Source organism: Aptenodytes forsteri, unplaced genomic scaffold (assembly GCF_000699145.1).
Source record: "Aptenodytes forsteri isolate BGI_AS27 unplaced genomic scaffold, ASM69914v1 Scaffold1, whole genome shotgun sequence".
NCBI classification, from domain to species: domain Eukaryota; kingdom Metazoa; phylum Chordata; class Aves; order Sphenisciformes; family Spheniscidae; genus Aptenodytes; species Aptenodytes forsteri.
The window spans coordinates 1,317,384-1,345,256 of NW_008795035.1; the positions used below are offsets into that span (position 1 = coordinate 1,317,384).

The 27,873-nt window shown below is 40.7% G+C and overlaps 1 protein-coding gene and 1 long non-coding RNA gene across 2 annotated transcripts; one reads left to right on the forward strand and one right to left on the reverse strand.

The window, feature by feature from the left end:
• Positions 1 to 3,373: 3,373 nt before the first annotated feature.
• Positions 3,374 to 27,539, forward strand: LOC103896606 (tropomodulin-2). Its single transcript, XM_009276473.2, has 9 exons — positions 3,374 to 3,581; positions 5,358 to 5,514; positions 17,423 to 17,545; positions 19,787 to 19,873; positions 22,609 to 22,739; positions 23,371 to 23,478; positions 23,747 to 23,890; positions 24,219 to 24,363; positions 26,754 to 27,539. The coding sequence occupies exons 1-9, from the start codon at positions 3,456 to 3,458 to the stop codon at positions 26,786 to 26,788; spliced, it is 1,056 nt and encodes a 351-aa protein (XP_009274748.1). The 5' UTR covers positions 3,374 to 3,455; the 3' UTR covers positions 26,789 to 27,539.
• On the reverse strand, positions 3,415 to 4,916 carry LOC103896605. The gene is made up of 3 exons (XR_657419.2): positions 4,717 to 4,916; positions 4,322 to 4,427; positions 3,415 to 3,479 (listed from the first exon to the last, which is right to left on the reverse strand). It is a non-coding gene; the product is annotated as an uncharacterized LOC103896605 (long non-coding RNA).
• Positions 27,540 to 27,873: the final 334 nt, after the last annotated feature.

Here is a 27,873-nt window from a genome sequence, read left to right on the forward strand (position 1 = left end):
GCAGCGTAACATTCCTCAGCGTATCGCCTCTGCAATTAGACTGAACATCTCCTTTCTACTGTGTGACACCTGATCTGCTTTTGTATGCTCAAAATAACAGTAGCTAGGAGCTGTTGGTTAGTGACGATTGCTTTTTTGACTGATTAAAGTTTGGAGTACGTTTGTTGCATACAGTAATCATAACAAAGGAAATCCAGTGGATATAATCTGTAAAAAGTAAACAGTATGTGCACGCTCAGAAAAGTCAAACCACAATGAGAAGCAGCACAGACAGCATATGGCCCTGTTACATACACAAAATTAACAGTATGAAATCCAATTAGGAAGGTGGAGATCATAATCATCACATTAGACAGCAATTTCCAGAGTATGTGAACTCAAGACTTCAGCATTTCCTTCCCAGACTGAATCATGCCGAATTGTTAGATTTATCTCGTTCCCATGGTTTCCGATAACGTGATTGTGGTGAAACGTCAGTAGAGAGCATAAAGCCGGAACATGAACGACAGGCGTTTCAGCGGAGCTTTCACTAGCCTGAACAGCAGGGTGCAAGCTCCAGAGAAGCTTGACTACTTACAGGGATTGTGGACAAAGAAATTCCCTAAGCAGTGTCTTTTGCTTTTGTTCAGCCACTGAAGAGTAAGATTCAGTTGTGAAAGGGGAAATATCAAGGGAATTTCTCTTGCAAATGTACGCATGCAAGAAAAGCGTGATTTCCAGCTCTTCCGTGCACCGCTAATCTAACGAGGGTTATCCAACATAGTGCTTCATGCCATGAGAGAAGTCAGACTGATATATCTTTAATATCTGGGTTTATACTTCTCTTCGGGTATCCTTGCTGCACACAGTCAAATATCTTATCTTCCTAATAATTAAAAGGAAACCGTTACAATAATGAGAACTGTCATGTGTTGAAAAGTGTGTCCTGGCGTGTCTTCCCTTTATGGCTAAGCACTTAAGTAATTCGCAAAGAAATCAAAAACGTCTGGTACGCACAAATCATACTCTGCAGTAAGTACCCATTAGCACCTGGATTCAACTTCGCAAACCTTTTCACAAAAGCCTCTACATACGTGGTCTTGCCGATATCGGTAAAACAATTCTTAGCTGTGTTCCCTGATGGGAATCCGTGCAACGCCGTACAACCGAGGGAGAGGTGCTGGTGCCAGGCATCCTGCGCAACAGAAATGCTGCACCTCAGCCAGGGAAACCGTTACGTACTCTTACCAGTTATTCTTCCAACAGTATTTAATTAACCTAACCTTGGGATTACATGTCTGTCTTTTCCAGGGATGCAATTAAACTCTAATAAAATAACCATTTAAACTGTTAAATAGAGTTTTAAAAAGCTCTAATCCCCTCAAAGAAATTTTTCAGCTCAGTTAATGACTGCTAGCTGAAATGTTAAGTTTTTAATGAGTTTATCCAAAGAAACTTAGAGAAGGTGCCTGATGCCTCAGTACAGAAATGTTGTACTGCAGCTGAATTTGTTTTTACAGTTTAAACAAATATCACTTTTAAATAAAATACTTTCATTATTTACCAAGTAGTTTTGGTAACAAATTGTATCAACTAAACGTATGTAGAACTAGTGTTCTCTTTAAGCACCAAGTACACAAAAACATTAGCTCTTTTGGACTTTTTTTGCCAAGATGTCTCTCACACTCATCACATGTAATAGAATTTTGGTAATAGAAGAATTTTTCACAACTGCTGTAACTTTGTGAAAGGTCAGATGCTGACTAACTTCCTAAAAGAAAATCACAATTTAAAGAACAGTTGAATTCCACCATGACATTTGGAATGGCTTGACAATGACGTCACGCTATGAAAACAGGGACAACAAACAGAGCAGTAATAAGGAAAAAAATGAGAGTGTATAGGGGAAATAATGCTTTTTCTTGGAATAGGATGTTTAAGTTTTTCAAGTCACAGCTTATCATGCCTTGCAGTATCCATAGAACTCCAGATTTTTCAAATTTGTAATTCTACTCATTGTTCTCTTCCCTTTCTATAGGTTGCTGATTTCTAGTCTTTTCGATAAATAGAAAAATTAGATATGTTTTAACATTTAGTATTTTAATAGTGAAACTCTAAGTAAATGTAACATTTTCATTTGGTTTTGAATAAAGGAAAAATAAAGATCAGGCTTGCAGCTCATGTGAAGAGCGACAGAACCCGCATGGATTTTGTTAGCTTATGAGGAGGACCTGGCCAAAGGCAATCAGAGTTTGGGTTGATACATAAGCCAGATGTAGGTGCCAGTTGGCTGGTTTCCATATCAACCATAACTTTGAAATTTGCCAGTGCAAAAACTCAGCTGTAGAACCGCACAGCTAGCTGTGTAATTCGGAGGGCTCTGGTGCTGGTGTGGGAAACTGGGCAGACTTGGGAGGGCCTGGAGCCCAATTAAAGTCCCCAGCTAATGCTGTTTCTGATCAAACATTAATTCTCTTTCACTCCATCCATTTACAGGCAGAGTCTGGCTCTAGAATTGGTTCTGGACAGGAGAAAAAGAGCAAGTAAAGACAGAGAGTCCTTTGTCATATGACAAATTGTATGACAGTAACTATTTGGGCCATGCAGATGACGCTTTCTTGTTACTTATCAGTTGGGATCATCTAACAAGGAACCACATTTAAGTTTTAAAACTTAAAGAGTTTGTGAAATACTAAGTCCATATTTTTTTCATGACCGTGTTTTGAATGCCTGTAGGTGCCCCACGCAGCAGACTAATTTACAGATAATCTTTTGAGCTATAAGTAGCATATCCCCACTGCAAGAATTATTTTGATGATAAGTGCTATCATTTGTAGCCAAAAATCTTGAAATAAGACTACCAACCAGCGTACTTTAAAGCTGCTTAGGTAACCAGAATGTACCAAAAAAGCCAGCCAAGACGGTGCGGGTAAGCTTTCAGCCATCAGCAAAGCTGGGGTAAGATAGAAATACCTCAAGGCGTAACATTTTGTTTCTTGTTTGTCGGCATTGGACTGTTTTCTGTGACTCTGCCACTTTCCTCTGCCTTTAGCCAAAAGAACAAGCAGATGCTGCTGTTTCTAAGCAAATTAAATAAACCAGATTTATCTCTATGGAAAAGGATAAGTTCCCAATGTTTTTTCTTATCTATGTCTCAAAGCTTCCCTTTGCTGCTGCACCCAGGAGGCTCCGAAGCGTACCGTACCCTTCCTTGCTATTCCTTGGCTACTGCTGCACAGGCAGCCCCAGCGCTTCCCACACCCCCTCCGCTGAGCCAGGGCATCTTGCTGCTTTGTTTTCGTTAATAAAGTGTAAATGTGACTCTCGGCATGCAGGCTCTTCAGGACTCTTATCAGCTAAATGGAGATACTCATAATGCTTTATTGTCAACAGTGAGTGAAGCCGCAAGAAGCTCAGTACTCCTGGATGGTTGAAATCTTGAAGAGCAGCATCAGTCAGGCAGTGCAGCAGGAGCCATGTCTCTGCCCTTCCGGAAAGAGCTGGAGAAATACAAGAATATCAATGAAGATGAAATACTCAGCAAACTCTCGGAGGATGAACTGAAACAGCTAGAGCATGTTCTTGATGACCTGGATCCTGAGGTTAGTAACGGGGGCCGGGGGGGTCATAGTTCAGAAGCTGTCTATTATAAATGCCACGTACAGCACCTTTTTTTATTTGTATTCTGTTACAGTAGGGGCAGTGTGCCCTAAAGGATGAGCAGCTCGGCTAGGGACATTTTGGTTTTATTCCTGCTGTGATGCGCTACTTGCTTTTGTACAAGTGTGCTCTTTCTCTATCCCTTGTCTATTTAGACACTAGCTTGCCTGCAATCTAAATCTTTAATCATGTTTGTACGCTGCAGCACGATGAGAAGCTTTTTATGGGTGCTATTTCTGAGCACAGCAATAAACAAACAAACATAATGTGTGTTTGTGAAGATCAGATCTTTTGAGCTTCTGAAATCTGTCGACCATGTCATTCGGCACAGATATTTTTAGCTGAAGAGAATATATTTAGGCATGATTAAGAAAAATAAGATTCAGCTACACAACTATCATTTTCTAGAGAGCAAGGATAATTTGGGTATTTGAAGATGCTCTCACAAAGAACTTAAAGATCTCTGGCCTGGGAACCGCTCAGTCCTACAATAACGAGGTTACAGTCACAAGCATGCTGGTTGGGAATTCTGACTGTACCTACCCCAAAGCCTTCCAAACGGGTGTGGGAGTTTGAAAACTGGCAGGTAAACTGGCAGATAAAACCCATTCACTCTGGAGACAAAATAAATTTGAAAAAACACAATAGGTTTACAGCTTCTAGTTCTTTAGCACAAATTTACCTGGAAATTAAGGGTGGGCTTTACTCTTCTCTCCCTCCACGTTGCCACTTCCCTCACTACTACCACTTCCACAGTGCATTTTCTGGTATTTTCAAGTATCTGGCATCTCAAGTGGAGATACAGAACATTCAACAACAACAACAAAAAAGCCACGGTGCATTTGTAGTCAAGCTACATACATGCAGTAAATTTGTAGCACTTTGGGCACGTTTGTGCATGCACAGATAACATGTCTGGTGACTTGAGTTCACTGGGTGCGCTCAGGATTCACTGGATATTTGCCATGTATCAGATTTACCGTGCGTGTTCTGGCCAACGATGAAGTGTTTCTGCAGCACTCTGGGGCACCTTCAACGTGTTGGCTTTACTGCACATGCACTGCAAAGTCCACGTACCTGTATTCCTTTCTGGGATTTCCTGGGCTGAAATGTGGGAGCCTTACACGTCTTCCTATATTATGGGATGCAGCCGCAATCACATGGTCACACAGCTACGTGTTTAAAGTGGGGCTTCATCTGCTTGCTTCCTGCATACTCTAAATAGCTGAAGTCCGCATAATTCACCAATTACTTTCTGTGTGTGGCATTCATTTCTGAAGTCCAAGAGACATCTGCATTAGAATGAAAGGAATTTTTGAAAAAATGAAAAGAGAGAGAGAAAAATGGGGAGGAAAAAGAGTAAATGAAGAGAAGAAAATATATAGAAAACTTATCCTGGTCTATTTACCTGGACTGTAAACTCTGTGGTTATAATATGTGTAACACAAAGGGCTCTGATCTTGCTCAGTTCTTTAGTGCTGTGACTGTAGATATGGTTAATAAAAATATTAATAGGTGGTACAATCAAGAAGCCTGGAAGATATACTGGTTTTAGTGGTTACAGTTAGGTAATGTGCGTTACTGCTGTCACCAAAGAGCATTATGTGAAGTAACATGCAAAGACTGGTTTCATTTAAAAAACAACAACATTGAGATGAGATTTGGAACACTATATGAAATTGCCTCACCTCCTTTACATGCCTCCCTCTCTTTCACAGAACGCCTTGCTTCCAGCAGGATTTCGGCAAAAGGACCAGACCACTAAACCTGCCACGGGCCCCTTCGACAGAGAACGCCTGCTCTCGTACTTGGAGAAGCAAGCGCTTGAGCACAAAGACAGAGAAGACTTTGTACCGTTTACAGGGGAAAAGAAAGGTACCATCCGTCTTCGTGTCGGTGTTGAGTAACGGACTGTCACTGTGCAGGGTGAAGCTCAGGCGTCAGATCTAGAGCTGTTGCAGCAGGAGACGTAGTGGTGGTTTTATCCGCCGCGCAGTGGTCTGCCTTGCTACTCTGGAGTTGTAATTGCATGTTTAATCAGGGCTGTTGGTGGGTGTGGGAGCACACGAACACCAGTCCAGCAAAGGGCTCAATCAGCAGCTCCCAGATCAGCAAATGGCTCTGTTTGCAGTCAAGGATGGACAAAGGTGGCCTCGCTAACCTCGCTGGGACTATTCCCACGTTAAGCATTAGGCCCATGCAAGGGTGCTGTAGTGGGGGAGGTGTTTAGGAGGAAACGTATTAAATGCCTTTCTAAGTAAGTATTGCCTATAATTGCTGTAAGTAATAGCTTAGGGAATACGCTTACAAAAAATAAGTATTTTTCCACTTGTTTACTAGCACATCTGGCAACGCTATTCATGCAGACAGTTCCTCTGCTTCCCCTTGTCCTACAGCTACAGGGAAAAAAGGGAAAAACAGGAAAACCTAATTCTTCTAATCACTCAAACATTGGTAGGATAACCTTAGGGCAGGAACAGTCATATTTTTAAGTGAGCAATGTTCTTTTAGCACCATTATCTCCTTTTCCTCATTTATATACGGTGGATAAAAAAGCCTACCTCAGGCCACCTCTTCATTCAAGAAGGAGCTTGTTATGTCTGGGTCCATTTGTGACTGTCTGATGAATTTGCCATTATTTCAATGGGACCTGCTTAAGGGAAAGCAGATATTTCAAGAAAGTCAAGTGCAACATTTTTTACTTTATGTATCATTATCAGAGATATAAAATGTTATTTGCAGGCCGAGAGTTGTTGCTGTCATTACATTGTGTTCTCACTCTGTGAAACAGTGGTTTTAGACAAACAGGACAGTTTTCAGCTCGATCTGATTGATGCGTTATTTTATCATGCATAAAGGTGTATTCTTTAACCTTCTGTTTTCCTCCGTCATATCTTGTGCTCAGTGCTATTCACAGGGTTGACGCCGAGCCCACTGAAATGCAGTGACACTGCAGTGATCCTGCCGGTGGCAGGAATGATCAAGCACATACCGTACAGGAAAGAAGAGAGTTTATTGTATTATGGATTTATTATCAATTGTTTCCCTTTTCCAGTCTCCTACATGCTGCGGTGTTACCAGTACAAGTTGCCGCTTGCAGGTCTCTGCGTATTTATGCCGACACCTTCAGTCAGGTCTCACCTTACTGATATTTACTGACTTAGGGCTAAGACTTTGCATTTTGCACTGTAGTCGTGCCCGAGATCTCCAAACATGCCTGAAATGTAAGTACACAAAAAACCAGCAGTGCATGGAATTGCATATACCCACAGGACCGGCAGTTGATCTGTACAAAACTAATCCCTGTATTGTCCGTGACAGTGTTATTGCACGCACTGGCCTGTTTATTCTATTTCAGTTTTCTTTTGATGAGGCTAAAGCAGTATTATTCCTACATTTGCTTCCAGGTGCCCTTAAAGTGCTTATGAGCACTGCTTATTAATTCTTGGTGTCTCTGCTGTGGAAATACCACTGCTTTACAAACACAAATAACCACACGTGTCACTTTTCCCTCAGCACAGAGTGAATTCAGCCATGCTAGCATTCCAAGCTATTCTTATTTTGGTTTTTGATTCACTGTAACCATTTACTTCAAAATTACAATTTTAAGAATTATCACAATTACAGGGTTATGACAGCATTTTAGGCTGAGGGAATTATTCCCTTAATTTCTCCTGTTCCTTGTACAACAGCAGTTCCTGACAAAATCTTCAGTATCGGCTTTAGCAGATTAAGTCAAATGAGAACAACCACATGTTCTGTGATTTCTGCAGTCATTTTACGATTATAATCTAAACACAAAGAAGTCTACTAATTTTTCTTTGAAGTCAAAGGCCGAATACCATGAAAATACCCTTTGTTTCTTTGTTTATATTAGAAATAACTGAATTAATCTGATATCTGTACACCTGGTGAGGTCCAGTACCTTGACAATTGGAGAGCTGGATGAACAGCACAGCGTCATTTTTGTGCTGCTTTAAGGGAACTGGCTTTGGGAAAGAATCTGTTTATTTTGAGCTTGATCCCATATTGGTACTTGCGTCTTTCTTCTGCCCCCGACTTGGCAGGAGGTGTCCTACAGAAAGACGACCAGACTTCGAGCACTGGGCTTCTCTGTCTCCTTTTCTTGTTCTCCTTCACCCTTGCTCCGCACTGCAAAGAATTCATGCAGAATCTGAGCCGCATAAAACATATGATTGAAATCTCCCGTCTGCCAAACGTACTGAAATCTTCCTGTGGATTGTATGGTAATTCTGCTAATTGGGTGAATCTGGTGAAACATGATGAATGTCACGTAAAGGCCATGCGTGGCTGGCTCTGGATCTTAGAATCCGTGCCTGTAACTGCGGCATTACTTATTTTGGCAAATTCGATTGAAGAGACAATAACAGAATGACTGTATTAAAATATTAATGACTTGATTTTCATTTATATTTTCTGTGCAAGGAAATAAAGCAATCCTGCAAAGACATTTCCAAGCTATGATACTACATGCTAGATTTAAAGTCACTTCAATTAGAGAATGATTAGTATTCTTCCAAAGCTTAGTAATTAGTTCAGGATAAATAATTTACATTTCTAAAATGTGTCCTCAAAAGAAACTGAAGAAGAGTATCCCTTGAGGAAAAGCTTATTCTTCACCTTCTGTGCGTTGATGGTCTCTAAGGTGTATTTACAGACTGGTAAAAATTTATATGATTATATGATGCCTGTTAAATGATTTCTTTACATTATAGCAGCGCTATAGTGTAGCCATACTGTAAATAGTCCCCAATTAATTTTACACTAATTCTGCTAGTTAAAAATCCAGTTCTGAGGCAGCTCCAAAATGCTTCCAGTTGTGTGTAATTAGAAACGGGAGGTGTTGATGTCAATGTACCATTTGGCACTATTTACCTCCTGAGAATATTTGTGTGTCAGTAGGATTAGAATATGGCAAGTGTTGTTTAAGCTTTTGTCACTGTTTTATACGTCAATATTTTTCTGCCACTGGGAAAGCATTTATTTTTTTCAAATTTAGGAAGTGGGATGCTTCTACCAGATGTTGTGACATTTCTACCAGTTCCTATGTTTATCATGCAAAGCTGATGCTGACTTGAAAATTAAGCGATGAGCAGAAAAGAAGGCGGCATTTAAAATTCCTCCTCGCAGAGCAGTCTGTGATACATCATTATTGTTTATCTAGTGTCTCTGCCTCTCTTTTTTTTGTGTTAATGTTTTATTGGAGAGTTCTTGACCAAAAAGCAATACCAAACAGCTGCTGAAGGACAAAATTCAGTTGCCTGCGTTGGTGTCTATATGCTGAACACAACCATCAGGTTTTGATTGTGCTAGAAAACAGGCCAAAACAAATTCCAGAGCTGGCGGGGATATTCAGAGTGGTTAAAACAAAGGAAGTGTTAAATACGAGCTCAAGGTGGGGGGCTGGTCATGCAGGGAATTGCCTTGTTTTCGATTGTAACCGTGGTTTCGAGAGGTTGGAAATGTTTGGCAAAACCAATCAAACGTATAGCATGCGTTAGGGTTTTGGCCCTCTGCCATACTTCAGCTTGTTAACGTACTACATTAATTGCTGTACAAAAAGAAGGTTTTAAGCCTGTATGGGATAGCTCTCAAATTTCAGTGAAAACCCAAGTTTTGCGCTGAACCAGGGCCAGAACAGTCACAGCCTGACAGGTGCACCCCCAAACTGGCCACCAAGCAATTTTTTCAGACCGCTTGACCCCACAACCTCCCTAACACAAGTCAGGGGCGGGTACTTCGTTCGAATGTCCCCATGGCGAGTGTCTGCTCCCACTGTGGTATGAGAACGATCTGGTGGCTTTCAGGGACCGTTGTGCAACACAGCTGTTAAGCAGCCATTCCCACAACAGAGGGTTCGTTACTAATGAGCCATGGAGGTATAGGGAATTAGGGCTGATAACTGTAACCATAGTGATTGGCAGTTTATAAGTTTATTTTACGTATTTTTGGATTGGTTCCTACTTAGGATAGATATTCTAGAAGTCCTTACATAGAACCTGATGAACTACAGAAGTTACTTAGACTGACCCACTGCACTTAACACATATAGCTGGAACAGCCAGTTATCACACTTAGATCACTGTGAAGCCTTTTCTGTGTCATTTTCAAGTTCATGAAAGGTCCAGCAGTAAAAAGAAAAGGTGGAGAAAGTAAGGAGCAATGCAGGCACAAAATATTAGAGAGCAGTGTCAATGCTGCATGTTTTCCCTTACTGAAGGCAGTATGTACATCTGATCTCAGTTAAGATCTGAGTACTACTGTAATACAAACATAAACTATCAACAGCATTTCTGTTTCTGCTTTGTTGCAGTGGTTCTCTTAACTACATGATACTAATGAAACATAATTGAAAAAAATTCTGTTGTGAAATACCGTTAGATATGAAAAGTTGGCCATGACATTTTTAATGGCCATAAGGATTGCTGTTTCAACCCTTCACCACTGTCCCTGTTTTCTACAGGGTCTTCCGTTCCTTGCCAAACCATTTCATTTTGGATCCGATCCAGTTCTCATCAGTGTCATGGAAAAACTCCAGTGGATTGGGCTATTATTATTTGTGGCTGGACAGGGAAGGGGAACATGCTTGTATGTGATTAAATGGTAACATTTTTAGCCAACTGATAAAAGGCAAAAGGAAGAAAATAAGGATGATTAAAGCAGAGAACTTATGGCCAAACCCCTGTTTTCAGATGCTCTGGTAGAGACCATCTATCTTGCATGTTGTGCTGTGCCAAGCAGAGTATCAATACGCAGCACTAGTAATAACGACAGTCATTTTCAGAAGGTCAAAGTATTAGAGTAGATGCTAATGAGTTCCAATTCCAGTTTCTCTAACAGTCTCTACATAAAAAAATTAGGGTTTAGTTTAGAGACACGGTATCTTTTGTGGATTGACAAAGGCAGTCTTTTCACCCCCAACGCTGAAATGGTTTGTTTAAATTTTTGCCACCTTCTTCCTGTTCTTCAAGGCTCAAATTTGGAACCAATGTTTGTCTCTTAAAGCATTGAAAGTGCTGCAGTTGCTGACAGTAATGCCTCTAGCCAGTGCCTTTCACTGCTTGCTTTTGTAAGACCCTGTTTTAATTGCTCATGACTTTGCCAAACTCACACAGTTCACACTGAAATTTCCCATGCTGAGAGTCTGCCTCGGGCTGAATTTTTGGAAAGTGTTAGCAAAAAGGCCTCAGCTGTTTCCAAGAACAAGATTAGGAGAAAACACATTGTTTTAGCCATCTGAAGTAAATTTTTCCAGCTGTTTTTTTATAAGCTGCAGTGCCTCCATGCTTTGAAAAGGGGACTTGAAATGTATGCCCTTTGCAATCCCCAGGGAAATACACTTTAATTTGGCATCTTCAAAATGTTGTACTTTCTTGTACATCCAGTTTGTTGTCGTGTTCTCCAGATATTCCCCCTGCAGTGAGTATTAGTCATGTCCTCAGAGCCTCTGCCTGCATGTGCAGACAGCACACGTGACAGCACAGCAGCGCCCGGAGAGACCTGGCGTGGCCGGCTGGAGGGTGCGTGGGCTGCACTGGATGCTCTGTGAAATTGCTCATCTGAGAGGCCACTGTCACACCAGAACCAGGGCAGGGAGACTCTCCTGCTCTGACAGTGTTCCCCTCGCTTTGTAAGGGCACTGTAAAGGAGAAAAAAAGAGTAAACAGCCAGCAGAGAGGTGGAGGGATTGGTTTTCGAGGAGCTGTATGAATCTGTTCAGGATGAAGGACTAGATGTGGCAGCTCTGGGGAAGGGAGCTGTAGTAGAAGAGAGCAGCGGTAAGGAAGACAGGGCAGAGGGAATGGAGGTGGTGGGAAGGGTCGGGATTCAAAGATGAACAGGACCAGGAGACACAGGGGATGGGGAAGGCACGGCGGGCAATGAGGAAAGGAACAGAGGAGAAGGATATGCGAGATGGGAGAAAAGAGGCCGGAGACGAACGTAACTAGTGTAGCATCTAGCTTTGCCTAAGTTTCAGGGTTCTTTGATGTCCCTGAGAACCTGAAGCCCAGCAGCGCAGCTTGACTCTCTTCCTCCTCTGCTGCCATTCCACATCAGACATGAGCTTTCTGCTACTGCTGGTGAAGCAGGTTAATCCAGGTGGTAATCCAGAGGACTGCTGTAGGACTACGGGGATCCTGACTGTTGTGATAATCCATGTGAGGGTCTGATGAAATTCTGGGCTTCCCTCTGTTTTGAAGATTATAGGTTGGCTTTTGTTTATTTTTATTTGAGAAGGTATACTTTTCAGAAGAATTCTTTAAAGGGTAGCGCTAAGGCGGCAGAATCACAGCACGCTGATCAAAGTCAAAGATGCTGCTGCAATTTAACTTTGGTCTTTGTGTGTATGCCCAATAGATTTAATAACTTTGGAAAGCTTAACTTTGCAACCTTCCTATGCCATTATCATAATTTTTAAGGCATAGAATATGCAGACGCTAATCCAAGAGTAACAGTACAGCAGCAATTATGACACTGCATTTTAATTACTACCGACTTTCAGCTTCACGCTTATTTGAACCTGGCCTGTTTTCTTCTTCATAATACAAATTTATTCCTGGTAAGAACTAATTTAGCTCCATTTTCATAAAACTCCATAGAGGAGTTTAAGTAAGCTTCAAAAGAAAAGAATAGTGCAAAATGGAAAAAGTGAATCAGGTGCCTGTGATTTATGCAAGGCAGATTTCCGAGATTATTGAATTTCACTTCTAAGGTCAATGTAACATTCTGTAATTGAGAATAAACAGGCACTCGCTGTAGTCAGTGATTCATTGAAAAGTAAGACGTAATAAGCGTAACCAGATATTTTCTTGAAAGTACAATAATCTGAACTACAGTTTATAGGAAAAGAAACTAAGTTATTGTTTAACAATTATGGCAGAAAGTGCATTTGTATTATAAAATTAAGTAACTATCCTTAGTAAAACTGATTTTAAATAAAAGGACATTTTTACAGCTAGTATAAGTGGGCTTGTTTCCCATTGCTCTGTGCTTTGTTGAGTTTTGGCTCGTACAAGGTGGGAATAAATACTAAGTATTTATACTAAATAAAAATGGTGGCAGTTTATATTTATTCACAAAAGTCTAATGACATAAGAAGGAAGGCAGAGAGCAGACATACCAGAAATGATGTTCCAAATGCTGTAAACTATAAATGAAGATGAAATCCTTACAATAATCAACTACAGTTTATAGGAAAAGAAACTAAGTTATTGTTTTACAATTATGGCAGAAAGTGCATTTGTATTATAAAATTAAGTAACTATCCTTAGTAAAACTGATTTTAAATAAAAGGACATTTTTACAGCTAGTATAAGTGGGCTTGTTTCCCATTGCTCTGTGCTTTGTTGAGTTTTGGCTCGTACAAGGTGGGAATAAATACTAAGTATTTATACTAAATAAAAATGGTGGCAGTTTATATTTATTCACAAAAGTCTAATGACATAAGAAGGAAGGCAGAGAGCAGACATACCAGAAATGATGTTCCAAATGCTGTAAACTATAAATGAAGATGAAATCCTCAAAATGTTTTTTAGATTGGACACACTAGTAAAATCCTACCAACTATGCTATTAAAATTCCTTTTTTTCCCCTTGTATAACAATAAAGAAATAAACTTACTGTGGGAAAATACATTTGAAGTAGTTCCCTGCTCAATTAATACATTTTCCTATAGATGTGCATATGTGGTTATGTAGTTAACTCTTATTGTATAAGGAGATGAAGTGAGGGATACATCCCATCTCCTTGCTTTACTTCGACATTGCTTTAATGGGGGCATTTGCATAATGCAGGAAAATCAGAGCTTGCTGAAACCAAGTGGCAAAATTACATCTATGGTTTTAGGACTGTACCCAGTGTATTTCTTTTTTTCATAGAATTTGTCTTCCTTTTATCTCACTGCATTTCTATGTCTCTCTGTAGTCCTTTTTACTGAATCCTTCTCTGTGGTTTTCAATGGATTTTTTCCCTGAGCCTCTCTTGAGTCAAACGTGAACCATATCGTATTTCACTTTGAATAGAAGTTGTGCAGTGTGTGAAAAGGAATAGGTCTGCTCTTAGACTGAGCCAGGACAAATCTCTACTCACTGCACTCACAGTCAGAAAGTCCCCTGGGTTATAATAAGCTGCCTCAGTCGTCATCCAGGTCACCCCAGGCACTTACCCCAGTTTGACAGAAGGAAGGGGAGAATTGCATTGATTTACGCTGAAAATTTCACGTTGAAAAAAAGCACTTTGGATTCCAGACATTTGGGTTTCTATGCTTGTGTAAAAATAAAATGATATTTTAATGCTTACTATTTTTTTTACCGGAATTGAATTTTGTTTTGCAGTTAAACACAAGAATATATTATTTTTGTACATACATGTGGTTATCTTAGTGTTGTTAACACTGAAGTAGCTCAAGTATGATGTGCATAAACATAACTTTCGTCATCGTGTTTTTCACTGATAGGAAGATAAGCTATTACTATTAAGACTTAGCGCAGAACATTAGTATATTCTGGAGGCAAAATGTAACACAGCCAACATTAATTATACCACATGGAATGTTATAATAAAGTACCTTCTAAAGTGCAGTGTGAATATAAAGAGCACCAAGAGCAGCAGCCATTCTTCATAAATCTCACTTTAAAATAATAAAATGTCACTATTCTTCTGAAGTTTCTTCCAAATAATAAATTTTAAATTTAAGCTGGACCATTGAAACAAGCAAGCCACAATCCATGTTTTATTTTGTCACTGAATTCCATGATGGCACTGTATAATGAATTTACAATGTACGGATGTGGGACTAGGAGGGACCTCCTGGATCTTTAAACTCTGTCCTTAAAATAGTGAAGGAAAACTGGTTGACAGCCATCTATAAACACAGACACACAGTTTTGCTGGTGGTGGACAGGTAACGAATTCCTAATAACGTGCTAAATGCATAAACTCTTCTAACCTCTGTCTGCTATGCTACAGCATCTCTACACAGTGGGATAATGCAAAAGAATGTTCTTATCTAGATAGCAGAAATAAGAGTATTTTTAAAACGCCACTGGACGCCAGCAAGGCCCACATATATTAAAAATATATATTACCATCTTTGACATGACCTTGCCCCTTTAAATATTTCATAAAACCAGTAATAGAATTTTTTTCTAAAACATTTGCCAAGAATGCTTTAAATGAAACTATCAGTGGGAGTCATATACACATTTAAAAAGATTTGGGCTGCCATCCAAGAATTACATATGCCTGAAACAAATGCTTAAAAATTGTATTCCTATATATGTGAACTGCACGGAAAAAGTATAAGCCTGTACTGGTTTCCATTACCCCTGGATTTCTTGCTACACAAGATACTTGGCCTACCCACATCCAAACTCCATAGAGAAGGACCAACTGTAACACGTATCACGTCCACATTACACAAGGCTCGCGGTCCTGTGTCCCTTTATAATGTTATGTGTGAAAGTATAGACTTCTGTCAGTATTTATTAACAGTCGGGCTGGGGTTTGGGTCTGTGAAGAATCACTTACTGCCTGATGGAGGCGTTTCATGCGAGCCATGGCTCTGGAGTATAGCTGTTAGGGGACAGTATTATCAGTCAGGATAAAGATAATAGGATTCCCTCAAGATCTCAGACAACCTACTGATTACTTGAAACTCATGTGGAATCATCAGTGATCTGAAAGGAAAATATTATACGGACAGTACTCCTCACTATTGATTGTTTACTCGGATATTCTGATTAATTTTGGCCTTTGAGCTTCCAACATAGTCATGAATTTTTTTCCTTATGTGTTATCCTTACCAGTCAAGCTGACATCAAGTTAAGTCTTGGTCAGTGGTGTCTGGAAGCTGCCACGCAACACTTCAGATTAGGTGGTAGTACAGAGGGAGTCTGAAATCCTAGCACCTGTGCTGTTATGAAATCTGGGGAGCGTGACTAATCTATCTTCACAGAGTATTTCTCACCCCAGATTTCCACTCGACTTTTGTTTGATGCTGCTGGGATGGCTGTCTCTGATTCATATCACCCAGTGCATGGTGAAAGTGAAAATGATTCTTACCTTTGGCCCACAAAGGCTTTTATCTTCTCGAAGCCTCTTCTTAAAAAATTACTCACTTAAAATATCGCGTGAAAAATGAATCATAATATGATACTACTTTGTCTTTCTACTTAATCTTCTGTCCAGTTTTGTACTCAGAAATTATTTAGCCTTGGTATAAATATCTCTAAGGTTAATAATTCGAATCCTGCGTCAGTACACCTTGCCAGAATTTCAGAAATTTCCATTAAAGTTTTTTTCTGAACTCATTCAATTACCTCAGTCATGGAAGCTGACAGTATAGAAATTGCTGTAGACAAACTTGTATGAAAGAGATGAATAAATTGGGTATTATCTACATGAAAATGATACTTCGGACCATAATGGGGAAAAATTAAGCCAGAAAAGGATGACAGTGTTGAAAAACCAGAGGCAAAGCGTCTGTAATTCAACACTAAATATCAGAACTGCATCGATTAATGGTAACAAAATAATACCACTAATACAGTTAAAATTAAACTATTTTAGAGACATTTCAGAAAGCCACAGGATATGCTTCAAGCATTACATCTAGAGTGTACGAAGCTGCACAAAAAGACAATTTAAAGTTGACAGTGGGCCAAAGGCACCTGCATCCAAGGGTCATCACAGCTTCATTACAATGGGATTAACTAAAGCCTGCTTGAGAAGTAGTTGTTAGGGACAAGGTGAGGGGAACTACTCCGCAGTGGACAGCAGAATTATCGGAGCAATGACACCGTCTGTTGCACGTGGCATCATCTAATGTATTACCGACTGTATGGGTTTGGTACAGGAAAGTGTTGAGTGGGAGAAAAGCCCCAGCAGCGCTGGTGACTGAAGTGCAGCCCTAGCTCTGATTTAAAGGGCCTCGCTCCAAGCGTTTGCAGTTACATCACCACACTACTGAGGTTAACTGTAATAGCAGGGTAAAGGAGTAGTCTGACTTCTTGTGTTGTTTCTGGATTTATCCTACAGTTTTCTCATTTCAGCAGAAGGGCTGATGATCTCAGTCTTGGGGGAATATCGCATGGAAACACACACCTGCTAACCCCAGTGTAACAGCAGTATACAAAGAGAGACAAATAGGTCAGGAGTCTTTCTTGGGGAACACGTGGTTCAGTTCAGTTCAGTTCAGACTTTTCAGGCCTGTACGGATGATCAGGTTAAGGCTATTTCTGTGAATGATCATCAGGAGACACAGAGGGGAAATACTCACGGAGAGGCTGGGAATTAAACTGAGTCACCGGAAGAGAACAGGTTTCCTGAGCTTTCAGGCTCTTGTATGGAATTTGGTAGACTGAAAGGTTCTTGCAGTAAGATAGTTTTAACCACTTCTGGTGCCTCATTTAAATATAAGGATGAAATTTCTGCAAGCTTTTTGCGTAGACCTGATTCTGCCTATTTAAGGCCACAGGAACTTCAGAAAAATCCCAGCTGTGACTGCTCCTGGGGATTTATTTTAGGAAATTTGCTTCCACATTAACAATCACCAACACAGAGCAGAAGTCTGCACTTTTTACTTCTAGACTCTTATTAAGATCCTGGTGTGGAGGATAGCATCAAGTAAGAAAGAGGTAAACATGCACTTGGATAATATTTCCAAGCAGTTCCACTGTCACAGACCTATTCCCCCACTGCCAGGAGGCAGAGGATTTGTTCTAATAATTCATTACTCACTCTGGCTTTTTTCTTCTCTTAGGGAAAATATTTATCCCTAAAGAAAAGCCCATAGAAACCCGTACAGAAGAGAAAGTGACCCTGGATCCGGAACTAGAAGAAGCCCTGGCCAGCGCTTCAGATACGGAGCTCTATGACCTCGCAGGTTAGATAATACATAGGTATGATCCCCGTACACATCCAGTTCTTCTCTGCCTAGACCTGCCACCAGGAGTGTCTCATGATCATCTCTCAAGTACCTGCTGTTTCACTATACAGACAGGTGGCCAACCCGTGGGCCACACATTGCCCATGAGGACTTCAAGCGTGACTCGATAATTGCTGCATTTTAAACTTCTCTCATCTACTTATAATTGACGTGGCAGGCAAGGGGAGAAGATGAACCAGCTAACATGATTTGGGGAAAGGAAGGGTAGATGGTAGACTGCAGGCTGGGGTGTTTGCATTGTAGTGGAGACCATTGATCTTACTGCATCCGCATTGTTTGTAGCCTACTATTGCTACCTCCTCTCAACTCTGACATCCCAAATGGCAGGATGAACTTGTTAGAGGATGCAGTGGATAAAGATCCTGCATCCATGAGGAAATTTGGAATCTAACCCCTTGAATCAGAAAATTGGTTGCCAGCTGATGACCTGGGTATCTTCACCACTTTTAATTCTTTTCCTTTAATCCAGAGTATAACCTCATGTTCTAGATTGTGCACAAAGGAGATAATTTCGAAGTGTATCCACTTGCATAAGTAACATCTGAACCTGCAGTATAACAAAGGCCAACCTGTAGTTCTTGGGCCGTCTGTGACTTCCAAGCAGTTTGTGTCATGGGTGTGTCATATGTTTATGCTAGTAGAAGATCACCGTCTGAATGCCTAATTTGGGAAGAAGCACACCAGCCAGGGCTGGCGAGATTAAAGTCAACGGGTCATCCTATAACCCTGCTCAACCTAGTGTTGAGACCTCCCTATGGAACCATTGACATCTCCTGCCTTGTCCACCCAGTTCAGAGTGGATCCTATCCTTCCCTGGGCTTTCTGAGGTCCAGGGTCTACCTTTTTGGGCCTAGTCTATACAAAAATTTTGGCGGGAGAATTGCAACTGTAATGACAAGTTTTTTGTTTTCCTTAGGAAAATGTAAATGAAATATCTCAGCATATTAGATTAATCTGAATCTGGGTTAGATCAACTTTAAACTCAACACTCTTGTAGCTACTATATTGTCCTATTGAAGGATGTGATCTTGCCATTATCTTCTGTAATTCTTGGCTACACCACCCATTTCTGGATGCATTAGTCTTGGCTCTGACCGAAATGTGGTGTATCACAGGAATCACAGGATTATAATGCAGCTGGCACTTCTCAGGAAGTCTGAAATTCCAAGTTTTGCTCAGCTCTGGTCAGTATCCAGCCATTCATGATGGAATTTGTAGGTATCGAAGTCTAGTGAAAAACAGCGAGTAGCACACCGACTGCCCAGAGTTCTGAGAATAGTCTGTAACAGCAGCTGAAGAGTCATTTGCTTACAGAACAGAGTCTTTTCCATAAGAAAAAACTGATGATAAAAGTAAAAATCTACATCAAGTTAGTAACTTTTAATTAATGCATGATCCTGTAGAATAAAGACCAATTAGATAATTTATGGGAGAAGTATCAGCAAACACAGCACAATTTATTCTCTGACACTATGGAAGTTCATTTGCACAAAAGGTAACTTTGCAGCTTCTTTTATGGAGTTTTGGTTTCTCTTGTCATTTCTCTCATAATAGTTCATATCCTCACTATTTATTTTAAAGTCCCAGAATACATTAATTGTTTTTTCCAAGCACGTTAGCATCCATATGAAACCCCGGTGTGAATGCCAATTCATTAAGCTAACCACATGTACAGTCAAATTCTTCTCAGATATGCCAAACAATACAACAAAGAGCAGTAAGGGGCTCAGGCTGTATATTAGGGGAAAAAAAATGATTAGGAGTGTAGCACTGAAACAAGTTACCCAAAGAGATTGTGGGATTTCCATCCCTGGCTGTTTTCAGGATCCAGCTAGACAAAGCCATGGCTGACCTGGTTAATGTTGGCAACACTCCTGCTTGAAGGGGGAGGCTGCACAAGATGACCTTCCAGTGGTTCCTTCCAGCTGGCATTTCTGTGAGATGCATACTACATTGATTCAGTTGATCAAAAACTTATATTAAAAATGTCTGCATCTATCTCCAGTATTTAGACCCCTAAAGACTCTCCCTACAAGCAAGCATGACTCAAGAGAGTTAACATTTTATAAAGGAGGTTTTGTTTGGGGAACTAAACTAGAATTTGTAGCAGACATTTTTCTGCAGTCTTTGTTCCTGCCATTAACATTGTATCCTGTTGCTGGCATTTACACGTTTTAGCTGTTCTTGGAGTGCACAACATGGTCAACAACCCAAAATTTGATGAAGGAGGAGCCCGCAGTAAGGATGGAAAAGGAACCGTGAGAAGTAAGCAAGCAGATTTCTCTTGTGGGCTATAAGCCATCTTTAGGGACTTGTACACCTATAGGTTGGGTGTATTGGTCTAATTTAGTGTAACGTAACTGGGCCTTACTTTGTTTGATCTAATTAATCATGAGGGGGAGCTCTTCAAAGTAAATACAATCTTAACATTCATTATCTATAATGACAACAGTACTATGCAAATAAATCATTCCTAAGGAGCTTTGTTTTCCTAGAGAGCAATATCTGGCTCTGCAGAGGTGCTTGAAAGGATGGGAGTATTTAAGAAGCCAAGACATAACGTATTTTTGTTCCGCTTCAGTTTAGGCAGCGGAGAGAAAACAGTGAGCTGTAGCTAGGAGATGGCCACAGCGCAGGCCAGGCCATCTCGCCCCGAGTACCTACGTTTATGCAACTGAAGAACGACTTGTAACCACGGGGTTCGAACGTGGCAGAATCCCTGGCAGAGTCACATCTGTGACCAGAGTCACATCAAGCTGCGTTCACAGGGAGGCAAAGACCGCATGGATGTGCTCCCGCCCCGGCTACTCTCTCTGATCTACTACCTCCACGTCAGTCCTGTGGCAGCGTGTTTAAACGTTGTCTGTTATATGGCTCCTTAGGTACACGGGAAGTGTAATCGTTCAGGAAATCCCCCAGCAGAAACAGCTGTAGTTACTAAAAACAAATCCAGAAATGTTTGCGCTAAATAAACAGACCTTTGGTGAATCAGATCTTAGCTCAGCAACCAACAGGAGGCTGGATGGGGGGAGAAATGGGTACATCTGAATTCCAAATTTTTCTTGAGAGCTGCCAAGCCTCCATCCAGAGCTCATCACCTCCAAGCTCGGGGACATCAAGTGGGTTTATATCTGGGATATAAACTTTGCTTTTTAAGACAAAATTGTGGAATGCCCTTTTCTAGAGAAGCAGTACTCAAAAAATGTTTTCTTCTTGTAGGGCCATGAGAACAGCAGCTATCTTTACCAAGGACTTCCATTTCCATCCTTCTTTACTAAAGGGGAGGTGGGAAAGTAGACAGGACACCATGTCACTTCATTTTTCTCAGGATTAAGACTGCTCTGCAAGCCTCCCCAGTGGGGCCCTGTGCAAGCTGCCATCTATCTCATAAGAGGCAACTGCATGCATTACTAATCCACATAGATTTCAGATTATTTTTGTTGTACTGAGTCAAAATGTCAGCTATGTGAGTCAGCTAAACTATGCTCCAATCACAGACTTAAGGACCAGAAAATCACCGTCACATCACTTTATTCCTTGGTCCAAAAGCAATACCTTTCCTTAGCCAAGTGAAATGCTTCACTAAAAGAGGGAGACATCTCAAAAGTTGCCCACCAATGTGGCAAAACAGCACCATTATTAAAGAAACAAGAGAAAACTCGTGGGAAGCAACAAGAAGTAGAAAGTGAAAAATACGGCTAACTCTAGGCTGAGTATACTGTGATGTCTAACCTGAGGACAGGGTGCAAGTCTCTCCCCAGCTCCCAGCTTGGCAGGGTGTTGCCACAAGTGCAAAAAAATGCTTTGCTGTTTTTTTTTTACTTTCCATCCTTGCCTTCCAGATAGATAGGGTGAATTCTCTATGTGCGTTTTACCAGTAGTTTTCCATTTCCTACTCCCTAGGAAGGCTGGAGTGTTATTCAGGCATATGTGAGGTCAGTCAGGGAATTAGTAAAAAAAAAAAGTTCAGGGTGAAAGGGAGCAGAGTGACAACCAGCTCAAGGTTTGTGTATGACTTCATCTCTACTAAGAGTATGAGTTCTAAAAAGTATTTTTCTTTTGGCCCATGATACGGCATGTACTTTACCCATTGCACTGAACAGAAATGCGCAGTACATTGAGACTTGGGCACAAGTCTTCAAAGTAACTCGCTGTCTGCAACATAAAATAAAAGGGTTTAAACATACTTGTGGTCAGTAACATATTCCTTCCTTGCCTCTAGTGGCTTGGGTGGTCAGGGCTTATAAATTAATCTCCACAACTGTATGCGTGGGAATTAGAAATACTAACTGTGTTCTAAGCTATGATTTTTATGCATCTCTAAGAATATTTATAGCTCATAGCTGCCAACATTAAAAACTGTGTCTCTGTGGAGCATGAATACTCAAAGACTTCATAAATCTTGGTGCTGGCAGACGGACTTGCTTTTCATGCTTTGATAGCTTTATTATTTAGAAAGTGCAGATGTTGCAATTTTACAAGAGCTAATTGAATTTATAGTAAGGCTGATAGCATCAGCCTAGAGAAGGAAACTGAGGGGCCTCCTGATCACGTTCCTTTATGTTCGCAAAGTCTATACATAGGTGCAGGGACATTTTCTCACTAACATGATGGACAAGTTCTGAACACACCTTCCTTTACAGGTGTTAGACAAAGAACAAGGCAGCCTTTGCAGCATATTGCATCCTATACAAGTCTTTAAAGCTGCTTTGGCTCAAATTAATTGTACTGGGACTTCTGTACAGAAAGGAGGAATTTGCCTGCGAGGATACTGCCCAGCCGCTGTGAACGCAGCCTCCAGTGACATGCTTCTGGATGCACAGAAGGTGCAAAGGGCATGGCAGGGATAACGGGGCTAATTCTCCTATTTCCAAGTTTTGTGGTTCATATAAACCCTTTTTTGAATGCTACAGTACAAACCTAAATGGGAATTGAGAAGCCAGACTGTTCTGATGATGCCTGTTCCTCACATCAACATTTCATGAGATCTTGTGTTGCAGATGTGGTGAAAGGTGAAAAGGTCAAGCCCATCTTCGAGGAGCCACCTAATCCGACCAATGTGGAAGGAAGTTTACAAAGGATAAAAGCAAATGACCCTAGTCTCATAGAAATTAATCTCAACAACATAAAGGTAGATGCTGTAGTTTCATTTATGTCATCATAGGAGGGTTTATTAAAATATTTCCAAAGCCCTTGCCTTTTATCTTCAAATTTTGTCTGTCTCTACTGCTCAGGAAAAGCAGGACACACAGGAAAGGGGTGTGGAGGGAACTGTTGTAGAGGCTCCAAGGTCGTCAATGCCTGATAGTGAATCAGATGCCAATTAAAAGTCCAAGGGGACACTCCCTCTGGCTGCCTTTCTTTAGCAGATTGTAAAGCGAGATGTCTCATGGGCACTATATAATCATCCCCGACCAAATTCAATTAGCCCACACATGCAATTGGAGGAGGAGCTGGCATGCAGAGACTGAACAGCCAGCAGCAAAATAGGAAACTAGCTCAGAGATCGGCCACGTGCTTGCGTTGGCCTGACCCAATTAAAGGCAGTGCTGACATCGCATCCTAGCGCAGGCCTCCACGCGTCTCTGAAGGCCACTATAAGCAGAGGACGCTTTCTCCATTCTGAGATACTCTTAAAAGCATCGGGGATATTTAAATTGCGTAGACTGTGGCTATTAATCAATCAGTTAGATAATAATTAAAATCAGTGTCTGGCAATGTGACTGGCTTTCCTAATTACTGGATTTATCTTCTTAATGTAGAATATTCCTATTCCAACACTGAAAGAATTTGCAAAAGCTTTGGAAAGCAACACGCATGTGAAGACGTTCAGCCTTGCAGCTACTCGAAGCAATGACCCTGTAGCTATTGTAAGTTTAAACACTGCTTGGAAAAAAAACACAACAATTTTTAAGTAGGTCTGTGTCTGCTTTAGGATGCATTCTTCATTTTCCCTCACAGAATTTCCCTGTGACTATGCAAAGTAGAAGTGTAATCTCTTCTGATCTACCTCTATGTTCTTCTAAGCCTATTTACGTTTTATTTCTGTGTAGGTACTAAGGTATGTTTTGCAGATTCCTTGTTATTCTCTGAAACTCTCAAGACATTATCTCATATTCCCTTTTTTTGACCCCTCAGGCATTTGCAGATATGTTGAAAGTGAACAAAACACTGAAGAGTCTGAATGTAGAATCCAACTTCATCACTGGGACGGGTATTTTGGCACTGATTGATGCACTGAAAGAGAATGAATCCCTGACAGAGATTAAAATTGACAACCAGGTAAAGAGAGAGCGTTGAGTGAGTCCACTTTTGTTTCCCTTCTATACAGATTCCCAGAGGGTTCTCATAGAGGGCTCTGGCAAAGTCAAGGCAGCCTCTGTGGCTCAGTCATTCTGCAGCTCATGTCCCAGGCGCATGCAACCAAACAGTGGAAAACTTCTAAATAAAACTGGTCAAAGCCAAATATAAAACCCAGAGCAAAATCTCCAGGGACGGGATTCTCTTTGTAGTTTGCAGCACAGTACTGAAATGTAACCACTTATTTCTCTCTCATATGAAAACAAATATTTTCTTTTCTTCTGGGGACATTTCACCACATCACCAACAGAGGCAGCAGCTGGGGACAGCTGTAGAGATGGAGATTGCCAAGATGCTAGAGGAGAACTCCAAGATTCTCAAGTTTGGATACCAGTTCACAAAGCAAGGTCCAAGAACCAGGGTAGCAGCAGCTATCACTAAAAACAACGATCTGGGTAAGATGCTACTACATCTACTCATCATTTGTTTATGTGAGCCAAGCCCTGACCTTCCTAGGCACAACTCTTCCTGTCTGTACATGAGATTGAATTTTAACTCTACAACATTCAATCTGCTGTATGTGAGGGGTGATGCACAGCTCCACGGACTCTAGAGTAGACAACAGCAAAGATCTTACTGTGATTAGAATCATAGAATCATAGAATCACAGAATCATTGAGGTTGGAAAAGACCTCTAAGATCATCGAGTCCAACCGTCAACCCAACACCACCATGCCCACTAAACCATGTCCCTAAGCGCCTCATCTACACGTCTTTTAAATACCTCCAGGGATGGGGACTCCACCACTTCCCTGGGCAGCCTGTTCCAATGTTTAACCACTCTTTCAGTAAATAAATTTTTCCTCATGTCCAATCTAAACCTCCCCTGGCACAACTTGAGGCCATTTCCTCTTGTCCTATCAAGCCACTATTCTTCTCCTTCTCCCACTCCTTCTGGGAAGGGGAGTTACTTCAGCCTTTTCCGTGGACCACCCTGGATTTCCAGCTGCCCTGTCAGCTGTTCTGGCCAGTAAGAAAAGAGCCAAACCCATCCTGTTTGTTCAGTGAACACAGAAGTCCTCACTTCTTTGCCCTGCCCATGACAGACCAAGCCTGCCCAACCAAGGGAACAAAAAAGACTTTCCTGCCTGCGTGACCAAGTACAGGCAAAGACAACAAAGCTTTGCAAGTTTTACCAGAGTGTGATATGCTCTACCCTGTGTGCTCAACACACAGAATAAGAAGGAGATGGCTAGGCAGGAGTAGTTTACAGTAAGGATTAACTATGTGTTTTTAATCAATTCTACTTCAAAGTGGGGTGTCAAACCATGATGCCTTTGCTGGCTTCAGCTTGGGTTTCTCTCTGTGAGAACTAAGATGAAAGTTGAGCTAGAACCTATTTCTTTCACACGTACTTTTATTTTTTTGCAGTTTTAATTTTTAGCAGTACTTAAGCATTCCAATGTTATACTATTGGTCCTGAAACTGTTAGTGTCCTGGAATGGTATTTGAAACATCCCACCAGCAAAGAGAGAAAGACCTTTTTTTCCACTATTTAACCAGTTGCCATTAGACATATGTCCTGTACCTAATCTTGTTTTTCCCGCTTTTTTATTGTATAGTTTTGCTCAAGATTTAGTAGGACAGAACAGCTAAAAGAATTCAATAAAATAAATGAAGCAACAAAACACTGAAAGGAGACACAAATGACTGATGTTACACTGTAGGCTTTGGAATAATGCAGTCTATTTGCCAGGAAAGCACTATGAAATAAACCTCCTGATAGTAAAGTGATGGGATGTTTGTAGTAATATATTGTTGTTATTGAATTTCTGTAGTGAAAAGCGTTCATTCATCCAGTTTTACTGCTATTGTTCTGTACGTCAGCAGTTCAATATCAGAAGCAGGACATGACAGTTTGATGTAACACCAAATTTTGTGTCACATGAACAGGAGAACCTCACTAATCTTATCTGGCAAAGTCAGAGAAAACTCAATACGTTTTTATTAGGGTATGGAGTAGCAAATGCTGCCCAACTAGACCTGCTCTATACCAGCTGTAATGTATCCTAAGTAAGTGCTGTAAAAATTCACATGGGGCTGCTTGTCAGAATAATCCTGCCCATAACACAAAGCTCATCACTCTCTGCTTTGCTAAATGGCAACTTCAACCTACTTGGTTTCTAGTGAGAATCCAGACTTAATTAACTTACTATCAGATGGTTGATGCAATCAGAGCATGTGAAGTTTAAACAGATAATTTAAGGTCCAATATGATGTTTTCCTTGTTGCCAATACTCACTGATATCAGTACTGAAGAGTACTTAAAATTATTTTCTAAAAGGATATGATTATTGCTTACCTATAGTATACACTTGTGCAATTACAAAAGTTATTAATTTTTGATGCCTAATGCTTAAATAATGCCATGCAGATTAGAGCAGACCAGTATCAACTTAGCTGGAACACAGTGACTTTTAAAAGAACAATAAAACTGTAACAAAAATCTAAATGGAGCCATTGGGAGGAAGCACTGGAAATGGCGATTTCTTCATCATCTAAAACCTTTAGCTCAAAGTCTGATTTTTATAGAAAATGTATTGATATGAACACTTGGTGAAATTCTGCAGTCTGTGATATAGAAAAGTGCAGTTTAGATACAATTGTTTTGTTTAGCATTAAGATCTGTTAATTACAGCATTTATGGACATCATCCTGCTGGGTATTTCTTAGAAGCTCCTTCCTTCCTATTCATGTTCCTGGGAAGGGAGTGTGTCAGTGAGAAAAGTCCTTGGGCTCTCAGGAAAGCAATTATGACTGCTCTTTTCTTGTTTTATTGGTCTAGTTCGTAAAAAGCGGGTGGAAGGAGAGCGGCAGTAGCCACGCCATGGAGGATGCAAGGCAAGATTGGAGGCCACCAACAACTGCAATCTCACTGGTCAGAAGGGAAGGCACTGGAAAACCATTACAATGGGAGTTGCTCATTTCTGTTAATGTCTCCTTTTAACCTTGAAAACACAGCCTGTTCATTTTTAACTTTCGTGGTTAATTTAATTTTTATGAGAAAGATTCATAGTTGGTTTGATTTTAATGAAAAAAGTGTTTTGCAATATCTGAAGCCAACACGCAGAATCTTAACTGTGTTACTGAGCATAACATGTAGTGACTCTGACCCTTATTTTAGACACGTTTTGATACGTTAAAAAATGATCTTGTGTATGGATAAGGGATTCTCTGCTAAAAATAGAAATTTTAGGGCCAAGTTCTGCAATGCCTTATGTTTGTGAATAATCCTTACTTGTATGTGTATAGTCCTGCCGAAAGGAATCCTGCAATGGGATGCTCCCAGGTGTAGAGGTAGTAATGCCAGTACAGGTTTGCAGGATCACACCCTTGAGCCTCTCTCCTGCAGCGGGATGTGGGCAGCTGGAACCACATTGGAACAGCACCCTTCTACCTTCTTGGGTCTCCACCTGTCCAGGTCCAAGTGCAGGATCACGCCTAGACGTATAAACAATGTCAAAGCCTACTTGTTTACATAAGCTTAGGTTAGCTGGATCATTCCGCAATGTTACACTGATACCTGCTATCCTTACTCCACGTTGTAAAGTAATATTAGCGCTGCCAATCCTATAGACTTCAAATGTTTTGGTTTTTTTCCTAGGCCAACAGGTTTTTATTTGCTACTAGAATGCACAGTTTACAGCTATTAATCTTAATCTAAACAAGTATTCTGAGCAATATTTGTTTTGCTTTGAGCCATGCGTTTGACTTTTTTTAGTTCTGGTATTTATGTACATTTGTTAGTATTACAGAACTGTTCTCAGGACCTTTTAGATGAAGATTAATTAAATAGTTAATCCAGGAGAGCAGCTGTGCTACCAGGAAAAAACATTAAAAGTGTAGTTGTGACAGCTACATAACCTACATTTATAGGCTCCAGTTCAGGTTTGTCCCTGTATCAC

Coding starts and splice junctions, on each gene's coding strand:
- LOC103896606 (XM_009276473.2), top strand. CDS start 3,456: ATGTCTCTGCCCTTCCGGAAAGAGCTGGAGAAATACAAGAATATCAAT. Junction 3,582..5,357: donor TTGATGACCTGGATCCTGAG/GTTAGTAACGGG, acceptor TCTCTTTCACAG/AACGCCTTGCTTCCAGCAGG. Junction 23,891..24,218: donor AGATTAAAATTGACAACCAG/GTAAAGAGAGAG, acceptor CATCACCAACAG/AGGCAGCAGCTGGGGACAGC.